This window comes from Notolepis coatsorum, assembly GCF_963971535.1.
Source record: "Notolepis coatsorum genome assembly, chromosome: 18".
NCBI classification, from domain to species: Eukaryota; Metazoa; Chordata; class Actinopteri; order Aulopiformes; family Paralepididae; genus Notolepis; species Notolepis coatsorum.
In genome coordinates, this window is record NC_140182.1 from 49,860,355 (window position 1) to 49,884,024 (window position 23,670).

Below are 23,670 nucleotides of genomic sequence, written 5' to 3' on the forward strand. Positions count from 1 at the left end.
GGACAAGGACGAAGAACAGAATGGAATAATTAGGATGATAGTAAGGGCATATGAAGGAGGGAAAGGAAGGGTAATATCAGCACTGTACCGGGCTATAATGACCAGCAAGGGACACACGACAGACTACATAAGGGAGAAATGGGAGAGAGAACTAGAGATAGGAATAACAGGGAAGGAATGGGGTAACATATGCGAGGTGCAACATTCAACAACAGGATCGAGGATATGGAAAGAGTTTGGATGGAAAAACATAATCAGATTCTTTATAACCCCAGAGTTGAAGGGAAAATATGCACCAACACAAAGAGCATGCTGGAGGATGTGTGGGAAGGAGCGGGCAAATCACACGCACATATTCTGGGGATGTCAGAAGCTGAAGGGGTATTGGGAGGAGATAGGGGAGGCAATGATCAGAATATTAGGATACGGATTACCACAAACGGGACTGGTGCTTTACTTAGGGGACCTGACACACGAGGGAATACAGGGGGGGGACAAATATTTAATAAAGATAATGTTGATATCGGCCAGAAAAGCAATAACGAGACTGTGGTACAAGGAAGACCCACCGACAATAGCACAATGGGTAGGAATAGTAGAGGAGATACAGGATATGGAGAGGATAACGCACATGCTGAGGCTACAGGAAGAGAAATTTGGGGAAAGATGGGTAAAGTGGGAGGATTATAAAGGGAACGAAAACGACATCACAGAGGAAGAACCAAATGCAACACAAGAGGGCGAAGGGTAAAGGAGGAAAGAAGTTCAAGGAGGGTCTCTGAACCCATGTCACACACTTTTGCTTTAGTTAGTATTTTCTAATAAAATTTATTTTGGGGTATTACAATTGTTTTATGTTTTTGTACTTTATTATTTAAGTCTGTTTAACAGTGTTGTATTAATATTCATGGATGATGTGGTTTGTATATGGGTGAATCAAAAGGCAAAGAGAAATTTAATAAAAAAAAAAAAAAAAGGGCGAAGGATAAGGGAAGAAAGAAGTTCAAGGAGGGTCTCTGGACCCATATCACACATGTATGCCTTAGGCCCTGTTTAGACGGAAACGCTAGCAGGTGAATCCGCAAATTATTTTTTCGGATGTGCCTTTCGTTTATACGGAAACAGCGTTTTTACGGGGTGAAACCGCAAAAAAGTGAGACTACCTTCCAGGGTGGAATTCCTAGAAACGCAAAAGCTTTGCGCTCTCGTCTAAACTGTTAAAACGTATAAATCTGATAAAACGATGACGAAAGGGTTGTCACGGCTCTGGTCGCGCTTACTGCTTACGTCACAGGTAGCAGGTATGCGCCAGTAGCCGAGACGTAAACAAAGCAAGTATGTCTGAACGGAGATCACCTGAAGGCTACATTGGCAGTACTTTTTTTTTTTTTTTTTTGATCCACTTTTTCTCCCATTTTCTATATTTTCTCCCATCCCAATTTCGTATCATCCAATTCAACCCTCCCCTGTCACGAACGCTGTTTCTTGCCTCCCACAAGCCGGCTGCAATGTGGACTAAGTCATACATAGCACAAGTCCCCTCCGGTACTTGAGGTAACAGCAGTCGCATCTTTTCACCTGCGCAGCTCGACCTCTCAGTGTCGAGGAGTAACGCGTGGGAGGCTCACGCTGCCCCCGACACTTCCTGATTCTACTGCGCAGGCGCACCAACCGACTTGTAGGAGTCGCTTGTTCACAACGTTCGATCCCCACCCTTCAGTTTTTTCCCTCCCCGTAATACGGCCAATGTGTATTACTGCGGACGACCAGCCAAACTGAAAAACAATGTGGAGAGCTGGATTCGAACACGCGAATCCTAGCGTCTCCACACTGGTGGCGAGTGACTTGTCCACTACACCACCTAGCCGCCCTACATTGGCAGTACTTTTAACCCTTTCACTGCCACACGACAGAAGGTTAACCCTTTACTATCACACAACCGGCTGTCGTGTGGCAGTGAAAGGGTTAAATACACAAGATCGTGTGACAGCGGGGCTCCGTCGTTACAGCGTCGTCTGCACGGAGAATTCCACCCCAAAACGCTTGTCTAAACGTAAAATTAAAAGTGAAACCGCAAGATGACTTTTGCGGTTTCTGTTCACAAAACGCTCGTCTAAACGTAGCCTTAGTCAGTATTTAATATTTTTGAGTAGGTATTATATTTTTATACCTGTTTAAGGGCGGTACACAATCAGTCTTTGTATTAAGTACCTGGAAAACAACTGTAGTGGAACCAGATAACTAACCATGCTACCCATGTAACCATTTATGTGCACTGCATTCTTTCTTATTGTGTTGTTAGTTTCATTTTTGTGTAAGTGTTGTTTGTCTATAAGTGTTAATAAAAATGTAAGTTTAAAAAAAAAGAAAACTTGTGCTGTGGGAGCCAACACACGGGCATCGATCACGAGGACGAACCACATTAACGTATGTGAACGTACTAAGGAGAGATGGGGGAGCAGAAAGCACCGGCGAGCTAGCCAGATGCATGGAGGATCGGGATGACTGGAAGCACCCATGGAGGGCCCGTCCGAGGACAACCTAGATAGATAGATAGATAGATAGATAGATAGATAGATAGATAGATAGATAGATAGATAGATAGATAGATAGATAGATAGATGGATAGATGGATAGATGGATAGATGGATAGATGGATAGATGGATAGATGGATAGATGGATAGATAGATAGATAGATAGATAGATAGATAGATAGAGTCCACATCACAGAGGACCTGACATGGACAACACACGTAGACACTGGTAAAAAAGGCAAAGCAGCGCCTCTATCACCTGAGACAATTAAGGAAGTACAGAGTACCGGGGAAGATACTCCACTCCTTCTACTCCGGGGCTGTAGAGAGCATCCTGACTGGGAACATCACTGCCTGGTTTGGAAACTACACTGCCCAGGACAGGAAGGCCCTACAGAGAGTGGTGCGCTCAGCAGAGCGTACTACGGGTATTGCACTACCACCCCTGCAGGACTTATACAATAGGAGGTGCAAATCCAGAGCCTGCAGAATAATGAAGGACCCTCACCACCCCAACAATAGCCTGTTCAAGCTGCTATGGTCAGGCAAGCACCTCCGCATACGCGCACCAAGAACAGAGAGACTCAGGCTCAGCTTCTTCCCCCAGGCCATCAGAACATTGAACACTGATCTCTCCACACACACACCACACATGAACACACACACCCACACACACCACACATTCTGCACTTTCTCACTTAATAGCTGAAGCTCAAACTGTTCTTCCTTAAATGCCAACTCTTTAAGCTTCAATTCAACTTCAGCATTTGAGAGTCGTGGAGACACTGAAGACAAACAAGGTTCCTCTACCTTAGTCACAAGCACACCGTCCTCAATTAATACAGCCCTCAAAATATTTAAGGCACTTTTTTTTTTAAACGTTTCTCAACGATATCAAGCTCAATATCATAATGCACAGCAAGCTTCAGAATCTGATCTTTGGTAAACGTCTCTAATAGCTCATCAGAAGGGTCTTCAATAAAATGTTCTATGGTAGCCTTCTTTACTATACTAGTCACTACTAAGAACCACTAAGCACTGCTGAAATACTGCAAATGGCCAACTGGTCTATTGTGCATAGTTAACAAACTATAGCACTAAGACAATTTCCATTAAAGAACCACCAAAGAACCATTTAAGCACCGCTGAAGCCAGGGGCGGTTCTAGCATCAGACCTTTAGGGGGGCTCAGCCCCTAGAGCAGTAGCATAATTTCACTAAATGCCATGGTCAGGCAAGGGAGGGTGGAATAGTCAATTTTGGTGAGTTGTTTCTATATAATTCACTTATGACATTTATGTAACATTAACACATTGAGTGCCAGCGACGAGATTTATTGTTAGTTCATGCCGACCGTTGAGTGCCAGCGACGATAATTCTCGCTTATTTTTTTATTAGCGATTTGAATTCATATTTCATCAATCTAGTCTCACGTTAGTGCTGCAAACTCTCTCTGAGCTCCATTGGAAAAATACCGCCCCCTATCGTCTCCCTGTGGTACTGCACCCCTTTGGAATGGATTGAAACAAAACGCATGGGGGGGGGGAAATCCAGCTTCCTCATTTTACTTCTCGGGCAAGCCACCCGAGAGGATCAGATTAATTTCCGAGCCCCAAAACAGCGTGGAATACATATTTCCAGTATCCAGCGTTGGATCAATAAACGCGATCGATATTTGGAATGGCGATCAGGAATTGGAATAATCTTTTTGGAGAACATCTGATCTGAGGTAAGGAATCTATTTTACCAGTCTTAGGATAATCAGAACTTTTTTCACAGAGATATCAGTGTTGTGAAGGGCCAGATTAAAGCTGAGAATCTACATTTGTTTTATATACATTGTATATTATTTATATATACACGGTATATCCCTTTAAGCCTGCGTTCGAATCATAGTAATATTCGCTTTCCTTATGGATAATGCCCCCTGACGGTGGCGCCAGGCAGTCTCCCCCAAAGTCAGGTTCAAAGACGAGCCCGGGCATGTCGTAACATGCCCGGAGACAGCGTATTGATCCGAGACAAGAACTGAGGTTTGGGACTAGATAATCACTTAAGTATATATACGGCGCAGGTGCGCATAGCAGCAGTGTGACAAGTTCAGTGTGTCAAGTTCGGTAACAGTGAAGTGAACAGCAGTGCGTCTAACAGAGCGTTGAGAACCACATGCGAATTGAATAGTAAAGTGTCAGAGTTTAATGCAGTAACGTCAAGTTCGACTTAGTTTAATGTGAAGTAAATAGTCGTTCATTTATTGTATATCGTGCCAACCACAGTTTGTTCGTGTGTAGCATTACCCAGCGGTTCGTTCGTGTTAGCTAGTGGACCTTAGCCAGTGCGCGTGGACTAAATACCTTAGTACCAGCACACGAGGAGGCCTAGTCGGAGAACCTGCTGGACATGTGCACAGGAGAACCAGTGGCGGCGATTGCAGAACCATTACTGGTTGGATTATATTGATTGTGGAACGTGTTACCCGGAGAAGAGCATCGTTAATCTCCACTGTCGTTTGGGATTTAACCTCGTGAGGATTTACATTCGGGCTGGCCTCATGGACCGAGGCTAGCTGGCTATCATCGTTTGCTATCGAGCATTGGATTACAGTTATTGCTTTTGTTGCTGATCGTTGGATTTACAAGGACTGGCTTCTGTACGTGAACCCCCTTATTCTTCATTGAATCAGACTGAGTATCCGAACATTCCTCTATCCTCCAGACCTTACAACTCTGGGAGGAACCCAGTGTCTCCAGGCGGTACCAGCGTTGCCTTCTATAATTGCTATTATACGCCAGGTGGCGTCAGCCTAGTACCCATCGTAGGAATCATTCTATTCCCAGTGACTTATGCTACTGACTGACTTTATGCATATTCTTCGCCATACAAGCGCGACCCTAATTCTCATTCTGTAACCTAATGTTGCATAATAATAAAATACCCTCAAATACTATTTCTTTGTCAATGCCGTGTTATTATGAGTGTCCACCATATCAATTCGATTTACTGTCTGGCCAGTAATTAAACTACATACCTAGCAGTGGTTTAATCTATCACAATCTCTAATACAGTCAGGGTTTTGTAACCCCTCAGTTACAATCAGCGTGTGCCATATGTGTGTGTGTGTGTGTGCGATCAGGAAATAAGAGATTCGATTTTTCAGCCCGCTTATATAGCGTGCATAAGTACACATATACTATCGATAATCTAGTGTTTATTTGAAAACGATTAATAAATAGGCCGAAAAATGACAACATTTTTTGTGTATTCCAGAATATTCCAGTAAAGGGCGTTTATCACAGAATCTTTATATTTTCCTGAAACGAGCGTTTTTCAAAATGGTATAAAACGGAAATGAACCGGTTAAAAAACAATCCGTTTCGACGATGTTGACTGCAAACAAGTCATTGATAAGCGACGGCCAGATTAGACACATAGCCATAATTTAAGACATAGTTTAAGCGTTTGCAAATATGAGAGCTCTATCATTGAAGTGGATGCTGGCATACGGAGCCCTTTAGCGCCCCGCATGGCTGGCACTGAAAGTGTTAATGAACAACTACAGTATTAAGGAGACAACTACAGTATGTAAGTAGTAAACCTATTATTATAATTTTTTTATTCCAGTCGATCATAATGATCATGATCACATTACGGAGCGCTCACTGCGTTCGAGAGAGAGAGAGGGAGAGAAAGAGAGGGAGAGAGATAGTGAGGGAGAGAGAGACTCACATTTTCGTATATCCATCCAGGCCCGGACTGGCCATCGGGACATTCGGGACGAATCCCGATGGGCCGGAAGTAAAGTGGGCTGGTCAAGGGGAGCTCCAGTAGCTCACCGCGTACCTCGAGCGCTATTTCGGCGCCGGGGACAACCGTGCTCGTCACGGATCTGGGGTTAGCAAGTTCGAATCCCGGACTGTAGCCGTATCTTTCTCAGAGTGTCTTCCCCATCTACCCCCATTCAAACCTGTTTCTGTCGGTCATTCTTGACCAGAGAAAATGCGATAAACGCAAAAAAGAGCCAGCGGAATGGCCAAAGTTTAAAAAAAAAGTGGACTGGTCAAAAAAAAAGAAAAAAAAATCCGATCTGCCCACTTTGGTAGGGTAGGGCTGAAAAAGTTAGATGTAAAAATGAAAATTTCCACAGAAAGATGCTTAAAAATGTGTGTGGGCCAGTGTGTGGGCCAGTGTGTGTGTGTCGGTGTGTGGGCCACTAATGTGGGCCGGTGTGTGGGCCGGTGTGTAGGCTGGTGTGTGGGCCAGTGTGTGAGTCTGTGTGTGGGCCACTAATGTGGGCCGGTATGTGGGCCGGTGTGTGGGCCGGTGTGTGGGCCAGTGTGTGAGTCTGTGTGTGGGCCACTAATGTGGGCCGGTATGTGGGCCGGTGTGTGGGCCGGTGTGTGGGCCAGTGTGTGAGTCGGTGTGTGGGCCACTAATGTGGGCCGGTATGTGGGCCAGTATGTGGGCCGGTGTGTGGGCCAGTGTGTGTGCCTGTGTGTGGGCCGGTGTGTGGGCCGGCAGTGGCGCCGGCAGGATTAAATTCCATAGTACGCATGCTACTATGTAGCCTACACAGCGCTCTACTACAGATACACTACCCAGAGCACAACGACACACATAGGTGACAATAGTGTGTGTGCGTGTGTGCGCGCGGGCCGGAGTGACTCTGAACGTCTCAGGCTGAATTTGTGTCCCCTAGCCTATCCGTGACATCAAACGAGAGAAACTCAATGCCATTTGGAGCATACCGTAGCGGAGCCTAATTCTCCTAATTCTCTGACACCGTAGCCTATTCTCTGACAATATAAGCCTTCAGAAAAGTTTTTTGTTTAATGAAGGAATACTCTCCAAATCAGATAACACGGACGATTGCTTCTACTGTGCGAGCTGCCTGCCATTGCTGTTTGAATGAAGACTTGCTTCTGTGTCGTCTAAGGCTGACCCCTATTAGTCGAATAGTCGACTAATCGACCGAAAGGAGCCGTAGTCGACTGCCAACCTCTTAGTCGAATGCAAAAAATATATAAAAATTATTAGAATTTTTTATTTAATTTATTTAAAAAAGATTTATCATTCTTTCCAAAAGAAAAGAGGCCTATAGCGTGGCTAACACTAATGGCACACATACCAGAGGCTAACTGCTTAAGAAAACAGGCACAGAGGCACTGAAAGAGGATTTCACCCATCTAATGAACACACTAGACAAATATCAAGATGTATCCATCAGTGGACCAATTGCATGCTTTTGCAGAGGACAAGAAGCCCTTTGTCGACTCCTTCAGACATTAAGCACCCCCACAGCCCAAATGGAATGATACAAAAAAAAATATTATACTTTTTTTTTCTTCAACATTTATTTTTCATAGTCGACTAATAGTCGACTATCGGCTAATTTCGGCCAATCAAAGTCGACTATCCAAATCCTTAGTCGGGGACAACCCTTGTCGTCAAATGTTGTGCTTAGTGAACAATGTGAGGCTGCCTGGAGATATAGCTCTAAGGTGGAGGAGCTGATCAGCAGAGGGAAGCAGTAATCTAACAACTGAGAATTCAAACAGTAGGCTATCTCCAACGTATCTGACCTTGAGAAAGGCCTGTATTGTGGTTCTGTTGGATCTTGTTGGCTACTCTGCGTTGCTCTGAGCCTATATAGGCTGTCTGGTCGTCTGCTGCAGAGGTGAGGCGCCGCGGAGAGTTGAAGGAAAACCAGCAGACAAGTCGCTCAGGGTATAATACCTCGGAGGCGTTTTATTGACTCAAAACGCACACTAGGCTAGAGTTGGAACCTACTGGAGTTCACTATGACACGATACTCCGCAGGATTCCGCTAAAAAATGAACAAGTTGAATTATTTCTAGAGTCTAAGTTCAGTAATATTCTTAGAAGCAGGAAGCAGGGCATCCTCTGGTGACGGTGAATCTGTGGTCTCGTCTCGATGTCCGTTCTTTTTCGTGTCCTCCTGGCCTGTAGAGGGATTATAACACTCACAGGACACACCTCGACGTCGGTAACAGCTCATCCAATTACATTTGTCAACCGCCATTTTGAAGCTTAAAGGGGCAGTCAACTACTTTATTTAGCACACATTGTAAGAGATTACTTTTAATCCATTTTAACACGTTATACTCAGTTATTTTAACTTAACATTTAGATATTGTTTTGTATCTGTTAGACACATGACCTAGTCTTTCTTGTAATATTTGTAGTGTAACTATAACTGAGATAACACAATTTGGCATTTTGCAATCATTGTCTTACTGTGTATCATTCCAAATTGTGATCTAATTTATCAGACACTTGCCTGTTCCATTCTAAGCACAATACCAGAGTTAGCTTCAACTTAAAAGTAGAGTTTTCTCAGAATTCCGTGTTACCAGGTACTAGAAAACTGCAGTTTGATATCCCTTGGTTCGTCTATTAAATTACTAAACAGTGATATGGCTTTCACTGTCTTTTCTTGGCTGGTTATCACCTTTTACTTTACTTTGGGTATTTTGTATTTTTTTAATTTACATTTTTTACGCCCCTTCAAGTCAAGTCAAGTCAAGAGTTTTATTTGTCACGGCATACAAGTATACAATGAAATGCGGGGGGTCTTGCCTGCAACAATTGGGCATAATACAATAGTAATATATAATAAGAATCCAATAGAACGACATTGTGCAATAAAACAAGTAAACAAAGTAGGGCATATCGGTATATGTACATGAGTTATTTACAGAGCATGGTAGGACATGCTAGGTCCTGTGGTAGTGCAATACACTGTTAGCTACGGATGAGGCACTGGGTCTTTATGTACACTGCTATACAATGCTATATTATACAATCTCAAGTTATACTATACTATTCTTAAAGTGACCTTTCCTTTTGTAAAGTGACCATAAGTGTGAGCGTGTGCAGCATGAGTGTGTGTGTGTGTGTGTGTGTGTGTGTGCTCATGTTAAAGTGGCTGCTAGTGTGTGAGCGTGTACAGTGTGTGTGTTGTGTGTGTGCTCATGTGTGCTTGTGTGTGGAGAGTTCAGTGTTCAAGGCTCTGATGGCCTGGGGGAAGAATCTGAGCCAAAGTCTCTCTGTCCTAGTTGCTGGTGTTCGCAGGCGTTTGCCTGACCGCAGCAGCTTGAACAGGTTGTTGTTGGGGTGGTGAGGGTCTTTCATTATTCTGCAGGCTCTGGATTTGCACCTCTTGTTGTATAGGACCTACAGGGGTGGTAGTGCAATACCCGTGGTACGCTTGGCTGAGCGCAGCACTCTCTGCAGGGCCTTCTTGTCCTGGGACAAGCATAGCTGTCTCTTACGTAATGACACGGTACAGACATGATGTTAATTGAGAACGAGTTGTAAAGTATATCTGCATATATGTACTGTCTTGATTTTGTGCTGAATAAAAAAAATATATGAACCAAAAAAAGAAATGGTGGAGCTGAAAAAGCTAGAATTAAAAAACAAAAACAAGTGACTTTCTGCTAAACATGCTGGTGATGTAGATTTGTAGAGTAGGACAGTTTAATTGGGGGAGAGACAGAGAGAGTGACAGACAGACAAACAGAATGGGTGTCTGGGAGGAAGTGGGGGTCTTTTGATGTTGATTAAACGGCAAGCAACTAATGTCATGAGTGCAAAATTAACGGACAATAAATCGAATGTAACTGAAATTGTGTAGCACAGACCTTTCTATGGATCAAAACCTCAATATTATTATGGTGTTGTGGTGACTCACTTATCACGCACAATTGGTGCAGACATTCACTGGACTTGAGGAGCAGAGGAGTGCTCCTTTAAGCCTGGGGATTCTGGGAACGGGGTGGGTATTTGGTAACCTATATTATGTCACCTGTCAGCTGTCAGCTGGCTGCTGTCACTTTCGAGTAGTAACGTTAAACGTCTCTGCACTCTGTTGGATGTATGTAATTTATGTTGGGAAGTAAAAGGAAAGACTCGACTACCGTCTCACGTTTCATAATTTCTTGCGATCCCACATTGGTGACCCGAAGTACGTGAGTGATTATTACATCATGACGGACGGAGAAGTGAACATTATCTACGCCGCTGCAATTAAGTTACCAGACTTCTGGCATCACAGCCCCCGACCCTGGTTTCAGCACATTGAAGCCCAGTTTGAGTGGAGAGGAATATCACAGGACGTTACTAAGTATTATCATGTGGTAGCAGCGTTGGATGCCCAGACGACGGCCCGCGCTATGGGGCTGCTGGAAGCTCCGCCAGCTGCCGGCAAATATGATGCTATCAAGGCATTCCTTTTGCAATTATTTGAACTGTCGGAAATTGAAAAGGCGGATCGTCTATTGTCACTCAGCGGCCTCGGCGACAGCAAGCCGTCCGAACTGATGGACAGGATGCTGTCCGTTTTGGGCTCGGCAGATCCCTCTTTTTTATTTAAACATGTTTTCATGCGTCAGCTTCCAGCGCCTGTGCGCACCGCTCTGGCCAGCTCTCCCGTCTCCTTCACCAAGGACTACCGCGCGCTGGCTGCCGAAGCGGACAGGATTTATCTCGCCAACCGGCAGCAGTTTGTGCATGCACTGCTTCCAGCCTACCACCCACCTACCCACCTAGTGGACGCTGCGGACGCCGCTGCAGCATTGACTGCCCGTCGCCAGGGTAACAGTGGATGGTGTTATTTCCATAACCGGTTTGGCGCCAGGGCCAAACAGTGTCGCCCACCGTGCAATTACAGTGACCAGGGAAACGCCAGGGCCAATGCTCATTAACAGCCATGAGCGTTGGCGGAGGCAGCAGGCTGCTATTTATTAAGGACACCTTATTTGGCCGGCGACTACTAGTCGACTCGGGCGCGCAACGAAGCATCCTGCCTGCTACAGCTGTGGACACTATGGCTGGGGGCCACGGTCCCCCCATGGACGCTGCTAATGGCACGCCTATACGTACCTACGGAACCCGGTATGTAGAGGTGTGTTTTGGCGGGCGCCGTTTCGGGTGGGAGTTTGTCATGGCCGCTGTGTCAGTTCCTCTCCTCGGCCCGGACTTCCTGTGTGCGTTCAGGCTGCTAGTGGACATTACAAACTGTCGCCTAATCGATGCTGTCTCCTTCGCTACCTACCCGTGCACGCTGGGAGGGCCAGGGACACTAGGTCTGTCCAACATGCTTGCTGCCGGGGATGTATATCAGCGCCTCCTAGCGGAGTTCCCTATCCTCACCACGCCTACATTTCCTCAGCAGTCGCTAAGCATGGCGTGGAGCACTATATAGCCACTGTCGGTCCCCCGGTCTATGCACGCGCTCGGCGCCTTGACCCAGCTAAGCTCTCCATTGCCAGGGAGGAATTTGCAACCATGGAACGCCTTGGAATTGTGCGCCGTGGGCCTCCCCCTGCATATGGTCACTAAGGCTGATGGTGGGTGGCGTCCCTGTGGCGATTTCTGACGCCTAAACAACGCCACGACCCCGGACCGGTACCCCGTCCCGCATATACAGGACTTCTCCGCCAACCTGGCGGGGACCACCATCTTTTCCAAGGTGGACTTGGTGCGGGGATACCACCAGGTACCAGTTCACCCACGGGACGTTCCCAAGACGGCGGTCATCACTCCTTTTGGCCTGTTCGAGTTTCTGCGGATGCCCTTTGGCCTCAAGGGGGCGGCACAGACTTTCCAGCGACTGATGGACTCTGTGCTGCGGGATATGGCATTCATGTTCGTATACTTGGACGACATTCTCGTAGCCAGCACGTCTGCAGAGGAGCACCTGACACATCTCAGGCAGTTGTTTGAGCGGCTCAGTGCACATGGGCTCATTGTTAACCCCGCCAAGTGCCAGTTCGGCCATTCGTCTATTGATTTCCTCTGGCACAGGGTCTCAGCAGAGGGAGCCGTTCCGCTCCCTGCCAGGGTGGACGCCGTTGCCAGCTTTCCACGCCCCCGCACCGTGAAGTCCCTGCAGGAGTTCCTAGGCATGGTGAACTTCTACAACAGGTTCATTCCCCGTGCTGCTCACCTCATGCGCCCCTTGTATGAGGCCCTGCGTGGTAAGGACCCCAAGGCCGAGGTGGACTGGTCCCGTGTACCGACGACGCTTTTTTGGGCGCTAAAACTGCACTGGCCAATGCCGCATTACTGGCACACCCATTTCCTACCGCCCCTATCGCCCTCACAACTGACGCCTCAGACTACGCAGTGGGGGCAGTGTACGAACAGTGGGTGGGGGGGGCTGGCAACCGCTTGCTTTCTTCAGTCGCCAGCTGCGGGACAATGAAAGAAAGTACAGCACCTTTGACCGGGAGCTCCTAGGCCTTTTCCTGGCCATCAGGCACTGGAGGGCCGACGGTTTACTGCCTTTGTGGACCACAAGCCACTCACCTTCGCCATGGCCAAGGCCACCGAGCCGTGGTCAGGGCGCCAGCAGCGCCAACTCTCCGCCATCTCCGAATTTACCACGGACTTACGGCATGTCGCAGGTAAGGACAACTACGTCGCTGACTGCCTCTCCCGGACGGTGGTGGGGGCCGTCCACTTGGGACTGGGCTACGCTGCCATGGCTGCCGACCAGGCCACTGACAAGGACATGCAGGCCTACCGAACAGCCGACACTGGGCTAAGGTTAGAGGATGTGCAGTTTGGTATTGCCAACACCACGCTCCTCTGCGACGTCTCCACCGGTCAGCCCCGTCCGATGGTTCCCGCTGGCTGGCGGCGGCAGGTATTCGAAGCCATCCATGGCCTGTCGCACCCGGGGGTGAAGGCGTCAACTAAGCTGGTCGGTGCTAAATTCGTCTGGCATGGCCTCAGGAAGGACATTGCAGCCTGGGCCGGCTCCTGCGTGGCGTGCCAGCGTGCAAAGATACACGTCACACCAAAGCCCCCTTGGCACCGTTTCTCGTGCCGGAGAGGCGCTTTGACCATGTCAATGTGGACCTGGTGGGTCCCCTGCCCCCCTCCCACGGGTTCACTCACCTCCTCACCATGGTGGACAGAAACACTAGGTGGCCGGAGGTGGTCCCGCTGGCATCGACCATATCCGCTGAGGTGGCCCGAGCGTTCATTGGGTCCTGGGTAGCCCGTTTTGGCACACCATCTGATCTCACATCCGACCGGGGCCCACAGTTTACGTCCGGGCTCTGGACTGCAGTCGCCAAGGGCCTGGGAGTGAAGCTCCACCGCACCACAGCCTACAACCCACAGGGCAACGGCTTGTGTGAACGGTTTCACCGATCTATGTAGGAGGAAGACATTGGAGGAAGGTCAGAGCGGCCCATTTGGACCTAGACAGGCCAGTTGAACTGGCCCGGCCCCCGCGGCGTGGACGACCCCCTGCCCGGCCCCTGCCAACTGCTTTTCCCTCTCGTCACCTCATATCTCCTGAATCCCCCCCACACGCCCCACACGCCCCAATCCCCACCTCTACCACTGCACGGGTGATACGGAGTCGTTTTGGGCGCCTGATCCGCCCCCCGCCTCGTTGACTGTGGATGATCTTTTGGGGGGTTATTGTGAATTCTGGGGGGGGCTGTGTGGTGACTCACTTATCACGCACAATTGGTGCAGACATTCACTGGACTTGAGGAGCAGAGGAGTGCTCCTTTAAGCCTGGGGATGGGTATTTGGGTATTTGGTAACCTATATTATGTCACCTGTCAGCTGTCAGCTGGCTGCTGTCACTTTCGAGTAGTAACGTTAAACGTCTCTGCACTCTGTTGGATGTATGTAATTTACGTTGGGAAGTAAAAGGAAAGACTCGACTACCGTCTCCCGTTTCATCCTTTCTTGCGATCCCACAGTGTAGTTAATACTTCATGTATCCTTAATCCCTAGGCTAAAAAAAAGAAAACGTATGCCAATGACAGGAAGTAACGGTATATGCAGGGCCGGCTGGGAGAAATGCGGGGCCCTGTGCGAGATTTAAACGCGAGCCCCCCCCCCCCCCAAAAGGTATAAAAAAATATATATATATATATAATTATTATTATTTTTTTTCATACAGTCAACATATTCTTAAATAATAGCGCTGCCCAAGGCTGGGCATGATACAGTCAACATATAGCAAGAGAGAGAGCGAGAGAGCTCCCGTTCTACAGTCAATATACAGTGTACAGAGAGAGAGAGAGAGAGAGAGAGAGAGAGAGACACATTGGAAAGAAATTGAAATGCTATTTGGCCCTAAACAGATAGTACACAGTGGCAGAATACCTGAGCACTGTGACTGAAGATCCTTGACTAGGTACAGACTCAGCGAGCACAGCCTAGCCATCGAGAAAGGCAGCCATAGGCAGACTGTGTGTGTTAGAAAGAGAGAGAGAGCATGTGTGTTTGTCGTGTGTGTGTGTGTTAGAGAGAGAGCATGTATGAGAGAGATAAGCAAAGATGAGCCCCTAAAAGGATATTCAACTTTTAATGGAAGAACAAAACAGAAGGAAAAGATAACTTCACAAAGGCAACATGAATATACATAGATCCAAAAGGACAAAGATCAACACTTAAACCCAAAGAGAAGAGGGTCTATACCAGAGAAAACAGCTAAACAGCATTCAGCTAAATAGGCTAGCCAGGTATTGACACCAGGCCAAACACAGCTTTGGCCAACGGCCCAACGCTACCCAAGCTACACAAACGACCAAGACAATTCACACACAGCACATGTCGTATCTCCAAATGTTGTGAAGTAACATATGTTTTGCCTGGAAAAAACATCGTTATTAACAAAACATTCGGGAGGGGAAGGAAGAGTGGGGTAATGTCATGACATCTTACCTGCACGAGGAACGCAGGGCGAAAGGCCGCAACACAGGTCTCCACATTGACGAAAGGCCTCTCGCTGGCGGGACAAAAAGAAGCTATGGCCGGAGCCTTGTCATGGTGCAGGCCCGACTACATCTTCTGTCAAAGATGATGTCGTAGTCAGAGTGCCAGAACCCCGTGCTATTCTCACGGCTAATGTCATGGTCGTAGCACAAGCTAACAGCTAACTCTAGGCTAACTGATAGCATCAAACTAACGTTCCCAGCCGAGCGCAGCCGGCAGCTAACGTCGTAGCTAAACAGCTAACTGGCTAACAGTTAGCTCACCCGGCTATCGCTAACCATTAGCTAACGCAGAAGCAAGCTATGCGGCTACCACTGAAAAACTGTACAACATGAGAAAAGCAATACAGGTGCTGACACCAGGCCCACACCGTTAGCTACTAGTACTACAACAGCTAGTCGGCCAGTTTGGCTCCAGAGAGAGAGAGAGAGATCCACGGCGGGAATAGAACAGAGTGCATTAAAAACATCACCAAAACGTCCAAGAGGATGGAGACAACCGCGTGGAGTTGACGAAGTTCATCTGCCGAACGACCATCCTCTTCATCTTGGCATAACAATGCTGCAGCGCTGTCTCTAGGTTAGCTAACGCTAGTTAGCCTTTAGCTAAGCTAGCTACTAGCCGACATCATCATGGCTATATCCCGACTGAACCACACTTAATATTATAACGTAGCTAAAGCTAACTAGCTGTCCTTGTCTTTAGCCGGGATGGCTAGCCTGACTGAACTGTCTAACATGCAACAACTTTCATCTTCAGTCCATCTGCCGAACGATGTCCTCTTCATCTTGGCTGGCATAACCTAGGCTCCAATGCTGCAGCGCGCAAATAGTCAGAAGCTAGTGATGGGTCGGTCATGAGCGACTCGTTCATAAGAGCCGATTCATTGCCGTGAGCGTGAGTCGAATCGCTCACGTCTGGCAATGAGTCGGTTCACGCCCCCCCCCCCCCCCCCCCCCACGCACACAGCACACACACAATGAACTCAACAGACGCTACCTTACCTGGCTGTAACCCCTCCCCTCATTGAAACCAATTCTGCTGCCTGCAGAGCCTCAGAGCCAGGAACGTGTCTAATGTGAAATATAATAGGTCTGTGATGAAAAAGGGCCTCGCGGGAAGGGAGGCCTCGCAAAAAATTAAAATTAAAATTAAAATTAAAATTAAAATTAAATTAAAAATTAAAAAATAATAAATAAAAGATATCTCTCTCTCTCTCTCTCTCTCTCTCTCTCTCTCTCTCTCTCTCTCTCTCTCTCTCTCTCTCTCTCTCTCTCTCTCTCTCTCTCTCTCTCTCTCTCTCTCTCTCTCTCTCTCTCTCTCTCTCTCTCTCTCTCTCTCCTCTCTCTCTCTCTCTCTCTCTCTCTATCTCTCTCCCTCCCTCTCCTGGCTAGTTCTCTGCCTGTCAAACCTGTTTGAGGAGTGTCGGGTTACACTATGACTACGTCCCGACACACACGCAGTCAAGTTTGTGTATGTGTGTGTCCCCGACGAGGGAGAGATGACGCGCACACATACACACTTCTGCAGTCCCTCTCTCCCTCTTGCTCGGTCTCTGCCTGTGAAAACCCGTTTGAGGAAGTCGGGTTACACTGCACTACACCATAGAGGGGGCGTTACTGCAGATCAATGCTATGTTGACGTGACAGAAACCGTAAAATCAGAACAGTTTAGTTGAGTGAGGGAAGATCTCGTGAACTCGAGACTAGACTGATGAGTCAATATGGTAATTAGAGACACAGACCCCATACTAACCTGTATTACTATAAAACCATGCTAAACACAGAAAAAAGGCATTTATAATGCATGTCCCCTTTAAATCAACTTTCCAGCCCCCTGTCAACTGTCAAATGATGTCAACTGTCAACCTGAATTAACATTCAGTATTCAATATGGTCTGATATTAACATTCAGTATTCAATATTGTCTGATTCAATATTAACATTCAGTATTCAAGTAGAACAGCTAGCTAGCCGTTGTGGACACTCACCTTTCCACAGCAAAATGGTAGGCAAGGCACCTTGGTTGAGAAATGCAGGTTTCAATCTATCTATCCTGTCTCAAGATGCACAATGAGATCTTGAGAGAATTGTTGAATATATATAGAAGACAAAATTTGTGTTCTATATTCAACAATTCTAGAACATTTAATGTCCTAGAATGTTCTATTATGACATCATACTGTGACATCAGAACGGAACATGTTTGAGTTCCATTTGAATAATATAAATAATATGTATGGTAAGGCTGTCCCCGAAGCCTGTTCATGGGATTCAAACTTCGTCAGGGTTATTCGAACGGACATTCGAACCTTCGTTTTTAATTAAAAAAATTAAATAAAAAAATAATAATTTTATAAATTCTTTTTTCTTTTCTTTTTTATATCCTCAAACTAAATCCTCAATTTGAATAAAGTGATTCAAACTTCGTCAGGGTTTTTCGAAAGGACATTCGAAATGTGAGTGTAATTTCACATACTCCTCATTTGTGAGTCATGCTTATGGCTTTCTACAAAACACTGCAGCCATTCATCAGGCTTGATAAGGTTTGCAACAATCGAAGGTCAGCATGTTCTTGCGAGGGGGCCCGTTTGCACCTCCTCAAAAGCATATCTCTTCCGTCTTCCAAATTACCATATAAAGCCCAACCCAATGAGAAATGATCCTCCCAAACTAAAACGCACCAATGATACATCTCTATTCGCTATGCTTATAATGTAACACACTATGCTTTTGTTTGCTTTTGCTCTGACAAACCTGTGATATACACTCTGGCAGACTAAAAGTCCCTCCATGGATGTACTGTGCACCTTCTTTTTCAAATAAACCAACATGTGAGTATTCAGAACCTTTATATCCTTGCTTCATTTGATTACTTGATTCTTGTCTGACCTTACTGTTTGCTATAATGCTGGGCGAGAACCATCGTGGTCTGTACATTTAGATGCGCTCATAAGGCCTGTCCTGTGTTATTCTGCATTCATTAACCAATGATGACCTGTCGAAATCCACGACATTCTTTGGTGTGTTCTTCATTGTTTTAATTTTTTTTCGCAAATACATTTAATAGGTTTACCTCTAATGATGATAATAGTTAAGGACATGATTATAGAATCTACAATGGAATGAGAAAAAACCTCATCAACCCTGCTTTTTCTGTGTGTGAGGGAGAGAAAGGGAATGTGAGTATTGGAACGATGTGTGCATGTGTGAGTGTTTATGGGTTTGAGCACTTGTCAGGAGAGGGGGGAGGGGCACGGGGGGGGGAAGGAGGCAGTTGGCTTAAGGCGAGCGGAGCCAGAACACCCGTGGCCAGATCCCACCCCACTGTTTTTTTGTTGTTGTTTAAACCCTTTTTCGCAGGCTCCCTTTTCCACCCGTCCTCCTTTGCTCACGCCCCCGGCCCCGCCCCCCTCTCTCTGAACCTCCTCCCCCCGCTCACTGCTCGTCCTCTCCGAACACATTGTTCTGTTTGCGCTTCATGTTCTCGAAGTCGAAGTCGCTGCCCGTCATGCGCTTGTAGATGTCCTTGATGTCGTTGCAGGTCGTCTCGAAGTGGGTGGTGGCATCATAGGCCCGCGAGGCGAAGATCTGGCTCTCAGTTCCATCGTCTGTGGGCTCATAAAGGTCACTAATGGCCACAAACTTCTGGTCGATGGGCTCCAGCAGCTCCAGAGCAGGCTCTATCTCAGCCTCCGGCTCGTCGGTCTCCACCGTGGTACTGACGATGGCGATGTATTTGCCCTGCGCCGCCACATTGTGGGCGTAGGAGATCATACACACATAGATGTCTGACTTGCGGTTGACCTGGTTCTGAGGGATGATGATCTGGCAGGAGTTGGCGTTGTTGGTGTTCTTGATGGGGTGGCTGAGGATGCAGATCAGACGGATCACCTGGCCGGACTTGCGCACGCGGTCCTGGATGTAGCTGGGGTCACAAATGAGCTGCTTACAGCGAGCCACCTCCCCCTCAGACTTCACTCCCACCACGTGTCCGTCTTCCATCACAATCTCCTCCACCGGTTTGTTCAGCATGTAAGTTCCGCCATAGATCGCACTCAACCTGGCGAAGCCCTGCGGAAGCCCTCCCAGGCCGTACAGCGGGTAGAGGTAGGGGCTCTTCCCGTACCGAGCCAGGGATTCCGTGTATAGTTTAATGCGATTGATGGTCTCCAGACAGGCGACATCGAGGTAGTCGTCTGTCCTGTAGAGGGCGAGGGCGTGGCCGGTGAAGTCGATGACATCCTGGCCAAGGTCAAACTTCTTGTAGACGTCCCTCATCGTCATGGCAGTGGGGTCAACGCCCTCAAAGGTCTTGGGGTCGTTCTCGTCAAAGTTGGCCACAAAGACCAGGAACTTCCGGAACCTCCGCTTCTCGAACATTCCCATGAGGTTTGAAGTCAGCACCTCGGTCTTGGTCGACGGCACCTTGTAGATCTTTCCTCCCTTGTAGACGAAGCTACCCTCCACTACTTTGAAGTCCAGATACTGTGTGACCTCTGTGTAGAGCAACATCTTCACCAGCTGACCGTTGGCCATGAGGAACTTGGGGATGAGGTCAACGTTCCAGTCCCTTCCTCTGCCCATGGACTCTGGAGGACTGTCTGGGAGCTCGAAGCGCTTGTACAGCTCCTCCAGGGGGGTGATGGAAGAGCTCTCGCCCCCGTGGTATGGGTTCCTGTCCATATGGAGAACCTTCTTTCCGTTCACAGACATGATACCGGAAAGAATGCATTCTGTGAGTCCAGTGCCCAAAACGATCACATCATATTCCTCATCCATGTTGTCTCACCGCCTCTTAGTCTCGCCCTCTTTTTCTGCCTTGTGAAATTGAAGGGTGCTGAAAGAGAGAAATGCCAGTGGATCAACACACGCGAATTGACTCTGTTTCTTTTGTTTTGCACGAAATGTATTAAATGTCTCGCTCTGAGGCAACTCTTATTTATTAATCATTATCTTCCCACAGCAGGGCCACGCATTCCCTGGGGCCCCACCCTACCTGGGGGCCCCATCCCCATAGCAGGGCCACACATTCCTTGGGGCCCCATCCTACCTGGGGGCCCCATCCCCACAGCAGGGCCATGCTTTCCCTTGGGCCCCACCCCACCTGGGGGCCCCATCCCCACAGCAGAAGCCACGCTTTCCCTTGGGCCCAACCCTACCTGGGGGCCCCATCCCCACAGCAGGGCCACGCCTTCCCTTGGGCCCCACCCCACCTGGGGGCCCCATCCCCACAGCAGGGCCACGCTTTCCCTTGGGCCCCACCCCACCTGGGGGCCCCATCCCCACAGCAGGGCCACGCTTTCCCTTGGGCCCCACCCCACCTGGGGGCCCCATCCCCACAGCAGAAGCCACGCTTTCCCTTGGGCCCAACCCTACCTGGGGGCCCCATCCCCACAGCAGGGCCACGCCTTCCCTTGGGCCCCACCCCACCTGGGGGCCCCATCCCCACAGCAGGGCCACGCTTTCCCTTGGGCCCCACCCCACCTGGGGGCCCCATCCCCACAGCAGGGCCACGCTTTCCCTTGGGCCCCACCCCATCTCCACAGCAGGGCCATACCTTCCCTGGGGCCCCACCTCACCTAGGGGCCCCATCTCCACCGGCCCACCGGCCCACCAGCCACCATACCCGCAACAACCCCAGACACAACGGGAACACGGCCATACAGGGCCGCAACACCATACCCATATGAGCTCGTGGAGGACGACGCAGCTAGACAGACTATGATCCATGACAACCTAATCGGGCCCAGTCCCGAGTCCAACAGGAACCGCCCGCTCAACATCTCGCATGATATGTCAACACCACAGCAGGGCCGGAGCTACGGAAGCGGGGCCCAGGGATCAGTGGAGGCCTTGGGAGAGCAACTGGGACAGGAACTCCACCTAAGCTCCCTGTACGATAGCCCCACCCTGCCACGAAGATCAGAACGCACCACTGCTGGGATCCACAGGAACCCCTACCACGCACCCCAGTCAGCAATACAACCACCATTGCCCCAACTAAGACACCAACAACGACCCCCGGCCTGTACAAACCACACACGCTACGAATATCCTACAAGAAGACAATTACTTACTGGGGGGCTCCAGTAGCTCACCGCATATCTCAGCGCTATTTCAGCGTCGGGGAAAAACCGTGCTGCGTCACGGATCTGGTGGACTCCGAGTTCGATTCCCGGACCCGCCGTCATTTATCAGAATGTCTTCCCCCTGATCTATATCCCGTTTCACCCTGTATCTGTCGGTCATGCTTGACCAGAAAAGCGATAAACGCTAAAAAATAAAGTTTAAAAAAATAATAAGAAGACAATTACTACTCTATTCAATGGCTTCTGGCCTCCTTGCAACAAGAAGACGAAGAAGACGACTACTACTCTATTCAACAACAAGCTGGACTCTGACCTTGACGCTTATCCATGCACGCCGGCCCCAGCTGATCCAGCCAGGCTGCGACCACAACCACCTTCACCTCAACCTCAACCACCTCCACCTCAACCACCACCATCACCACCCACACCGTTCCAGCCTGTTCCAATGTCCAAGGCCAATACTGGGAAAAGATCTAGCAGGCTGTTCGAGCAGTCGCAGCTCACGCTGAAAAAAATTTAAATAAAGAAAGAAACGGTCACACAGCTCGCCAGACGACACAGCTGTGCCAAGGCAGACCAACCAGGGATGGAATTTCAGGGGAAAAGGTCATAAAAGACACCCCCAGCCTCAACATTCAGATCAGAGACCCTGTCACCAAAAAGGACACTGGTACAGAGACTGTGTGCATGCAGAAGAATTTGAGGCGAGAAGAGATGAGTGGAGGACAGATATGGAGGCAAGACAACAGCGAGGAAAGAAGGGGGGTGCCATCAGACTGATTAGGCTTGGCTGCACTGGAGGGTGAAAGGGCGGAGGAAAGTGCTGAGAACGACAACAAGGGAAGTTAAACAGCACACACACACATGCAAATTTTTCTTTTAAATATTAAAACAATGAAGAACACACACCAATGCACACACTGATTGCAGAAGCCATTGTGCATATTGAAAGTCAAATTTCTGATTTAGATATGGGTATAAATACTACTTATTTAAAAACTGAGCATACAGAGTTTTGTGACACAGCTGGCACTCACTACAACAGGGCTATTCAACTAAATTGTTCAGGGGGCCACATTGTCAGAAACCCAAGGGGCCAGGGGCCGGACTGCTACGGCGCCTCCCCGTGCTATGAATATATGTACACTTGACACAACACGCAACCACATTTTCACAACTTTTATTTAACTACATTCAAAAAAAGTGCTTCATTTATGTGCCACATCTGCAACATCTCCCGCAGAAAGTGCTTCATTTATGACTGTGCAACAACTGCAACATCTCCTCTTCAACATTTCAATATAAAAATAAAATAAAAAACAAACAAGTGCATGATGTGCATCTGAACATTCTAACATCAACACTTGAACAAAAAAACACATTTATAGTGCAGCTGAGCTTATGAAAAAGTGCTTCATGTCTGTGCAACAACAGCAAATCACAGCATCTTATTAGCACTTATTGTCCACTCTTAACTCTCAAACATCAGGGGGGTGGGGGGCAGACAGGCCTAGCCTACATACACACAGGGGTGTAGCTCCAGATTCTGGGCCCCATGAAAGAATTTATTTGTAGGCCCCCAGTGAATGCGAGCGTGCGTAAGCGCGCGAGCGGAATTTTTTTATTATTTATTTATTTATTATTTATTATTATATTTATTGATGAAAACGCATAATATGGTTTTTACCTATACATTCGGATCAGCAGTTCAGCACCTGCACTGTTGGTGGGTGAGCCTAGTAAAGGATGTCGCATTGCGTTCATCTTCAATGAATGGACCAATGCAATAGTCTACCAAAGCCCCCCCTCTCTCTCTATATACACACACACACACACACACACACACACACACACACACACACACACACACACACACACACACACACACACACACACACACACACACACACACACACACACACACACACACACACACACACACACACACACACACACACACACACACACACACACACACACACACACACACACACACACACACACACACACACACTTCAGAAACAAACATAGTATCAATGAGAGCATCAATAATACACGTGAGTGATGTCTAGTAAAAAAAAAATTCACTCTGCAGCTACTGACCACCACCCAGCTATGGGACAGCAACCTTATCACTAGCCAAAGAAGATACCCCAGCTGACCATACTGCTCCAGAACTGTGAGGCAAAGACTATACCAGCCTGCTTCACTCTGCAGTTACTGACCACCACCCAGCTATGGGACAGCAACCTTATCACTAGCCAAAGAAGATAA

At 48.0% G+C, this 23,670-nt stretch overlaps 1 protein-coding gene across 1 annotated transcript; it reads right to left on the reverse strand.

The window, feature by feature from the left end:
* Window positions 1–18,742: 18,742 nt before the first annotated feature.
* LOC311245680 (rab GDP dissociation inhibitor alpha-like) lies at window positions 18,743–20,088 on the reverse strand (the record flags this gene model as incomplete). Its single annotated transcript, XM_084335620.1, has 1 exon — window positions 18,743–20,088. Exon 1 carries the CDS (start codon window positions 20,084–20,086, stop codon window positions 18,743–18,745), a length of 1,344 nt encoding a protein of 447 aa, XP_084191746.1. The 5' UTR covers window positions 20,087–20,088.
* Between the last annotated feature and the right edge of the window lie 3,582 nt (window positions 20,089–23,670).